Genomic DNA, 8599 nt, shown 5'->3' on the forward strand with positions numbered 1-8599 from the left:
CTTGTTTAGGGATCTGTGCCTTTGTGCATACGGACATCTGACTGCTAAGTAGTGATTTTGTTTTTCAGCAATAGTGTGCACCCTTAATTTACAGAGAAAAGAAGGTCAGGGAAAAATCTGTAGATGGAAAAATGTCCATACTTCTACATGTTCTTTGTGCATTTTTATTTTTTTCTAATTGTTACTTTGCACTTTTTGTTAGAAAATGTTCATATACTATTTATTCTAAGGTATCTAATATTTTGATACTTAATTTCCATGATCTACATATTTTAAAAAATTAAAAGTTTGTTGTCATTTGGAAGTGTGCAGGCCATCTTGCATTATTATTCTGTTACATTATGATTATATATTCAGTGGCATAAAATGGTCTTTAAAATAACAATAATATCGCTTATCGCAATTATTTCTGGGGCAATATATCGCACAACAAAAAGATGTTATCGTGACAGGCCTAGTTCTCAAATGATTAATATAAATGTTAATAAACAAAACATTATTTATAATTAAGGCAAATTGAACCTTTCATTGTTACAGATATTCATTGTTGGTCCATGTTTACATGCAAAATTCTATTTTCATAAAATAGTCAACATATGTGCACAATTTCATGTACACTACCATTTAGGATCAATAAGATTCTATTAAAAGATATTAATACTTTTATTCAGCAAGGATGCATTAAATTGATCAAAGGTGACAGTAAAGACATTTATAATGTTACAAAAGATTTCTGTTTTTAAACTTTCTATTCATAAAAGAATCCTGAAACATTCTATCAGTTTCCACAAAAATATGAAGCAGCAAAACTGTTTTCAACATTGCTAATAATCAGGAATGTTTCTTGAGCAGCAAATCAGCATATTAGAATGATTTCTGAAGATCATGTGACACTGAAGACTGGAGTAATGATGCTGAAAATTCAGCTTTGATCACAGAAATAAATTACAGTTTAAAACACATTCAAATATAAGATCGATATTTTAAATTCTAATATTTCACAGTGTGCATGTTTAGTGGAAATTCATATTTCTGTGCTTTAAAACTAAAAACACGTCAATGTGAACTTCAGTCCAAAATCATGAAAAAAAGAGACTACAAGAAAGTATTACTTTCATTATTTACTCTACAAACACTGCTAATGCAAATACACTAAGATGCACACAAAAATATGTGCATTTCGATTATATAGCGACCGTTTAAAGAGGATGTTATTGAAATATTAGCCAAAAACCTTTCTGCCCACCTGTCCGTTCAGCGTCTGAACTTTCTGTGCAGTCCAGCTGATGGGCTTCAGGGGGTCCTGGACCGCTTTCACCAACACTTTTTCTCCCACCAGGGGCACACGACCCACCACAACACTGCGGCACAAACCACAAACAGACCTCACAGCATCACATCAACCTGACACTCAGGTTATGATTCATATGATTCAGAATCAGTGTTGGGAAGGTTACTTTGGAAATGTAATAGGTTACAGATTACAAGTTACCCTGTCTAAAATGTAATAAGTAGTGTATCTATTTCAATTACTTTACTAAAGCAATGTAACTGATTACATTTGAGTACTTTTCTACATTTCTAATGTTTTCAACTGTTAATCATTTTCAAACATATAAACCAGGCCGGGTTAATTTTACAGTACTCAACACTGATTAGTCCATCACTTGAATTAAGATTATAATAATTTAAAGCACAGCTACCACAAAATAACTTACTTTGAGGTCATTCTGAGGTTACGTACAGATTTAAAACCATAACAAGAAACAGTTTAGTTGCTATGATACTGTTTTTGAAATCAAATCTTTGCATACATTTGTCATGACAGGTAACACTGGCATCTAACAATGCCTTGGGAAAAACAGTTCATCTTAAAAAAATAAAGCATATGGCATAAATCCAAAAAAGTAAATAAAACAGTTATCGACTAAGCATGTGTCCTAAACTCCTGAAACATTGGTGTCTCATATCTTAGAGCAGTCACTGCAATTTATGAATGGAATCAATTAAAGGGGTCATATGATGCTTTTTTAAAGATCATTATTTTGTGTATTTGGTGTAACAGAATATGTTGACATGCTTTAATGTTCAAAAAACACATTATTTTTCAAATACTGTACATTATTGTAGGTCCTCTATGCCCCGCCTCTCTCAAATTTAGGGGGGCGTGGCAGAGTCTTAACTTTGATAAAGAATATAAACCAATATGGTTTTGAGACTTTAGTCTTTGCAACTTCAGGGATCTTATCTATGCACAATCAGCTTGTAACACTCCAAAGAGAAAGGAAAACTTGAAATCGCATCATATGACCCCTTTAAATCTGTATGTGGGTGTGTGTGAAAAAATCTGATGTAACTCCCTTTGTAATCCTTAGAGTAGTTCACTTCCAGAACAAAAATGTACAGAGAATGTACTCACCCCCTTGCCATCCAAGATGTTCATGTCTTTCTTTCTTCAGTCGTAAAGAAAATATGTTTTTGGAGCAAAACATTTCAGGATTTCTCTCCAAATAATGGACTTCTATGGTGCCCCCGAGTTTGAACTTACAAAATGCAGTTTAAATGCAGCTTCAAAGGGCTCTAGCGAAACGATCGGTTATTTTCTAAAAAAATAAATAAATTACAATTTATATACTTTTTAACCTCAAACGCTGGTCTTGTCTAGCTCTGCGTGCACTGTTTTTTACGGTTTATGACAGTTAGGGTATGTCTAAAAACTCCCATCTCAATTTCTCCTCCAACTTCAAAATCGTCCTACATCGCTGTTTTGCCATTTTTATATAGGGCATTTGATCTTCTTTGCATGTTCACTTTGTAAACACTGGGTCGGTACTTCTGCAGCGATGTAGGACGATTTTGAAGTTGGAGGAGAAAATGAGATGGGAGTTTTTAGACATACCCTAACTGTCATAAACCTGAAAAAAACTGAGTTCATGCAGAGCTAGACAAGACAAGCATTTGAGGTTAAAAAGTATATAAATTGTAATTTTTTTTTAGAAAATAATCGGTCGTTTCGCTAGATAAGACCCTTCTTTCTCGGCTGGGATCGTTTAGAGCCCTTTGAAACTGCATTTTGTAAGTTCAAACTCGGGGGCACCATAGAAGTCCATTATATGGAGAGAAATCCTGAAATGTTTTCCTCAAAAAACATAATTTCTTTACGACTGAAGAAAGAAAGACATGAACATCTTGGATGACGGGGGTGAGTACATTCTCTGTACATTTTTGTTCTGGAAGTGAACTACTTTAACATTTTCATAAGCAACTGTAATTAAATTACACATTTTTTTATCAGTAAATGTTACAATTACATTTATTTTGTAATTAACTTACGTAATTTAGTTGCATGTAACTAGTTACTCCCCAACACTGTTCAGAATAAACTAAACACACAAACCTCACTGGAAAATGAACCTCCTGATCCACAATCCCATGATGCTCCTGCATCTGTGTGACCACCCCAGTGAACACACGCTGCCTCATCTGAACACAGAAACATTTAGAGCTTACACAATAATACATCAGAAAGTGTATCTTTATGCACAATAACGATGAACAAATTCTCATCATGTACGTTAGCTATACCTGTGTCTCCATATCAGATTTTCTTTTCTCCTTGTAATGCAAAAGAAAGTATACTGAGTGCTTTGGGACACATGCATGTACAATAGAAATGCACGAATTAAATCTATGAAATAAATAGTCTTGTCTGTTGTGTAACGTTAGGTCAACAGCAGCGTGTTACATTTACTTCCTACTGCATCAGCGTTACAGTGACGGCGGTTTAATGCAGTTTTCCCGTACCCACAGATATTTATTTAGGACTTATCTATAAGGAGAGGTGTTGATTAATGTCCTGCGACATTTAAGAGGTGAAACTTACTAGTATTTTGTGTTCGTGCTGTTTTTCTTCTTCTTCTTTTTGTTCAATGGCCGTTCACTCCTTAGGAGTATTACCGCCACCTACTGTATATCTTGCGCACATTTGTATGAAAGCGACGTCGTGTGGTTTGACCTGCAGTTCACCTCCAGTACCGTGGGTGGCGCTGAGGCGCAGCGCGGTGTAACGTCTCGCTCGTCTGTGCGCAAACACACGTGTGAAGATGGAGGAGGATACGCTGCACTTTCATGAGATGGGTTTAGTTGATCGGCTGTTAAAAGTGAAATATACACAGTCGTGCTATTAATATAAAGTCTGTCTACCTGGAAATGCCAGACACCAGGATATTAACAGTTTGTTTTGTGCAGTTTGAATGTAGTTAGTGTCTGGATTAACATTGTTTACATGCTAACAGGAGCACTGTCACTTCTGAAATAGAATGCATGATAGATTTCTTATTGAATACTTAAATATTGTATTATTTTTATTCTGTCTATTTTATTAGGATCTATGCCAACGTTTCGTTCGGTGTCAACAGGTTTCCCATAAATACCTTTCTTGTACAACTGTATTTAGTTATATGGTTACAAGTTCCTGACCAATTACTGTTGTTAATACAGTAAAACTGTGATAATTTGCTATTATACAACTGATAATAACTGACAACAACTGTATGTGTGTGTGTCTGTGTGTGTGTGTGTGTGTGTGTATATTCCTCATGGGGACTGCAGGTCGGTCCCCACAATGTCAAAAATTTCAGGTTTTACTATCCTTGTGGGGACATTTGTTGGACACACACACACACACACACACACACACACATTATATGTAAAAAATCAGTAGTTTGCACACACATGATTTAAAAATGAAAAATTGCAAAATATTGATTGCATATTAATTAATTAAAAATATTTATATAAATTTAAATATACATAATTACAAATAATTGTAATGTTTGTTTCTCTCTCAGGCTCTGGCGGATTTAGGCTGGTCTCAGCCCACCCTCATCCAGGAGAAAGCCATCCCGCTGGCGCTCGAGGGGAAAGATCTGCCGGCCCGAGCTCGAACCGGATCAGGAAAAACCGCAGCCTACGCGATCCCTCTCATCCAAAGAATCCTCACATCCAAACAGGTGACACTTGGCTTTGAGTTATTCTAACTTGAGCCTCAATGACAGAGGAGTCAGTTCAGATATATAACACAGTTCATTGTTGCCGCTGATGTGTCCAGACTGTACGTGAGCAGGCCGTCAGAGCTGTAGTCCTGGTCCCGACCAAAGAACTGGGTCAGCAGGTCCAAACCATGATCCGACAGCTCACTGCGTTCTGTGGCAGAGACGTACGAGTGGCCGACATCTCCGGGAAAGCAGATATATCGGCACAGAAGTCAGTACTACAGCAAAAAAAATAATAATTTTATAAAAAAGGTTAAAGGAATTATATCTACAGTATATAATCACCTAGAATAAGATTTGCTTATATGTATGTATTTGCTCTGAAATGATTTAAGAATGGGTGTTTTATTAATCAAATGAACTATCATTTCATTAAAACAACCCTTAAAGCCTGGGAGATTCAAAATGTTTAATTTAATAATAGTGCTGTCAAACGATTAATTGCGATTACACACACATGCATGTATATATTTCAGAAAAATATGTTATGCTTATGTATTAAATATATTTATTTATAATATAAATGATATGAATATAGATATAGACATGTAAATATTTTCAAAATATATACTGTATGTGTGTGTATTTATATATACATAACAAATATACCCAGAACACGCATATTTTATACAAACAAAACTTTTATTTTGGATGCGATTAATCGCGATTACTCGTTTGACAGCACTATTTAATATTATTTATATACTATTATAGTTTTTATTAGTATTTTGAATTAGGTTTAATTTTATGTTTTTATTTTTCATTTTAGTTAAAAAAAATGTAATTTTATTAAGTGCTTTTGTCATTTTTATTACGTTTTGTTTTTTAATACTATTTATGTTAAATATTACTGTTTTGGGAGGTTCGGAATGTTTAGTTTTAGTATTATATATATACTATTATAGTTGTTATTAATCTTTTGAATTAGGTTTAATTTTTATATTTTCATTTTAATTTCAGTTAAAGTTTTAGTAATTTTGTTATGTGCTTTTGTCATTTTTATTAGTTTTTGTTTTTTTAAACAAAATTACCATTTAGTTTTTTTTTTTTTTTGAGGTTAGTAATTTTAGTGCTTAAATTTAAACTTATTTCAGTTAGTTGCAACATTTCTAATTTTCATTTCGTACAAGTTTTTCATCAAATATTTATATTTTATTTCAGCTTTATTTCAATTCCAAAAATGTTTTCAATAGTTTTAGTTAACAATAATAACCCTGCTCAAGTTAAACCAAGTTCATTAAGTCTCATTTAAGCTCATTCTAAGTGCAATTAAATATTTGTTACAATTGTTCGTCTTTCTCAGGCCGATTTTAATGGAGAAGCCGGACATTGTGGTGAGCACACCGTCCCGTGTTCAAGCCCACATTAACTCCCAGAACCTGCAGCTTCAGTCTGCATTAGAGATGCTGCTGGTCATCGACGAGGCTGATCTTGTCTTCTCGTTTGGGTTTGAAGCGGACCTGAAAAGCCTGCTGTGGTACGCGTTTTCATTAAAACGCCGTGTGATATATGTCTTAAAGGATAAGTCCACTTTCAGAATAAAAATTTCCTGATAATTTACTCACCCCCATGTCATCCATGATGTTCATGTCTTACTTTCTTCAGTCGAAAAGAAATTAAGGTTTTTGAGGAAAACATTCCAGGATTTTTTTCCATATAGTGGACTTCAATGGTGGCCAATGATTTCAAGGTCAAAAATGCAGTTTCAATGCAGCTTCAAAGGGCTCCAGTGAAATGATTGGTCATTTTCTGAAAAAAAAAAAATATATATATATATATATATTTATACACTTTTTAACCACAAAAGCTCGGCTCACATCTTCACACATTATGTAATCCTGTTGGAAATGTCACGCTCGGTTAGTTCTTCATCTTTGTACTTCATTTAAAAACTCCATCTCATGTTCTCCAACTTTAAAATCATCCGACATCGTTGTTTTCCCTTTTTGGTAAAGGGCATTTGACTTTTTTTGCATGTTCGTTTTGTAAACACTGGGTCGGTACTTCCACCTACATCACGCGTGACCTTTCCAATATCACCTAATAAAGACGATGCGTATGTGCGTCTTTATTAGGTGATATTGTAAAGGTCACGCGTGACGTTTGTGGCTTAAAATGTGTATAAATATAATTTTTTGTAAGAAAATGACCGATCGTTTCGCTAGATAAGACCCTTAATCCTCGGCCGGGATCATGTAAATCCTTTTGAAGCGGCATTGAAACTCCATTTTTGACCTTGAAATCCTGGAATGTTTTCCTCAAAAAACTTCATTTCTTTGCGACTGAAGAAAGACAGACAAGAACATCTTGGCTGACATGGGGGTGAGTAAATTATCAGGAAATTTTTAATCTGGAAGTGGATTTATCCTTTACATTTACCTTCATAAACCAGCAGAAACCCTGTTAAAGGTCCAGCATATAGTATTTGTGACCCTGGACAACAAAACCAGTCATAAGGGTCAATTTTTTAAAATTAAGATATATATACCTTTCATCTGAAAGCTGAATAAATAATCTTTCCATTGATGTATGGTTTGTTAGGATAGGACAATATCTGGCCGAGATACGACTATTTGAAAATCTGGAATCTGAGGGTGCAAAAAAATCCAAATATTGAGAAAATCATCTTTAAAGTTGTCCAAATGAAGTTCTTAGCAATGCATATTACTAATCAAAAATTAAGTTTTGATATATTTACGGTAGGAAATTTACAAAATACCTTGAATAACATGATCTTTACTTAATATCCTAATGATTTTTGGCATAAAATAAAAATTGATAATTTTGACCCATACAGTGTATTGTTGGCTATTGCTACTTAAGACTGCTTTTGTGCTCCAGGGTCACATTTGTCTGTGTTCACCTCTGTAGTCACTTGCCCAAGATCTACCAGGCGTTCCTCATGTCTGCGACGCTGAATGACGATGTCCAGACCCTTAAGGAGCTGGTCCTCCACAACCCTGTGAGTGCAGCGGCGTCAGCATCAGCAGCTGGTGTGTTTGGCTGGATCTGACGCTTTCCTCCGTCTGTCGCAGGTGATGCTGAAGCTCCAGGGCTCTCAGCTGCCTGACAGCTCTCAGCTCCAGCAGTACAGCATCCGATGTGAGGAGGAGGACAAGTTCCTGCTCATCTACACCCTCCTGAAGCTCGGCCTGGTTCAAGGGAAGTCGCTCGTGTTCGTCAGAGATGTGGACCGCTGTTACCGGCTCAAGCTGTTCTTGGAGCAGTTCAGCATCCCTGCTTGCGTCCTGAACTCTGAGCTGCCCATTCACTCCAGGTGAGGGAGGAGAGTAGAAACCAGTAGTCACGCTGTTTACTTCCTTAAAGCTGCAGGATGTCATTTCTGCACCATCTGCAGGGTTATTATCGTGAACTAAAACCATAAAAAATGTTGTTGTTGTTTTTTAATGTAAAGTTTCAGTACATTAACTAAAATAAAATAGGAAGAAAAAAAAAACATTTATACATAATTTAGTTAGTTGCCAAGGCAACATTTTACACATTCATTTAGTTTAACAACTAAAACTAATGATAGATGGATGGAT

The 8599-nt window shown here is 35.2% G+C and overlaps 2 protein-coding genes across 2 annotated transcripts in view; one reads left to right on the plus strand and one right to left on the minus strand.

Moving 5' to 3' along the window:
• The window catches only part of ccar2 (cell cycle and apoptosis regulator 2), a 17609-nt gene extending 13701 nt beyond the window's left edge, over nucleotides 1-3908 (minus strand). Inside the window, exons 1-3 of the mRNA XM_016456771.1 lie at nucleotides 3586-3908; nucleotides 3398-3483; nucleotides 1247-1361 (exon numbers count right to left, since the gene is read on the minus strand). Coding sequence (XP_016312257.1) covers nucleotides 1247-1361; nucleotides 3398-3483; nucleotides 3586-3597 — 213 coding nt within the window. The 5' untranslated portion in view covers nucleotides 3598-3908. The remainder of the gene's footprint in view (nucleotides 1-1246; nucleotides 1362-3397; nucleotides 3484-3585) is intronic.
• An 85-nt stretch (nucleotides 3909-3993) lies between these two features.
• Nucleotides 3994-8599, plus strand: part of LOC107665782 (probable ATP-dependent RNA helicase DDX56) — an 11412-nt gene continuing 6806 nt past the window's right edge. Inside the window, exons 1-6 of the mRNA XM_016456800.1 lie at nucleotides 3994-4160; nucleotides 4851-5012; nucleotides 5111-5265; nucleotides 6358-6531; nucleotides 7926-8016; nucleotides 8090-8331. Coding sequence (XP_016312286.1) covers nucleotides 4104-4160; nucleotides 4851-5012; nucleotides 5111-5265; nucleotides 6358-6531; nucleotides 7926-8016; nucleotides 8090-8331 — 881 coding nt within the window. The 5' untranslated portion in view covers nucleotides 3994-4103. The remainder of the gene's footprint in view (nucleotides 4161-4850; nucleotides 5013-5110; nucleotides 5266-6357; nucleotides 6532-7925; nucleotides 8017-8089; nucleotides 8332-8599) is intronic.

The sequence above is a fragment of the Sinocyclocheilus anshuiensis genome, unplaced genomic scaffold (genome assembly GCF_001515605.1).
Source record: "Sinocyclocheilus anshuiensis isolate Anshui unplaced genomic scaffold, SAMN03320099.WGS_v1.1 scaffold743, whole genome shotgun sequence".
In the NCBI taxonomy this organism is placed as follows: domain Eukaryota; kingdom Metazoa; phylum Chordata; class Actinopteri; order Cypriniformes; family Cyprinidae; genus Sinocyclocheilus; species Sinocyclocheilus anshuiensis.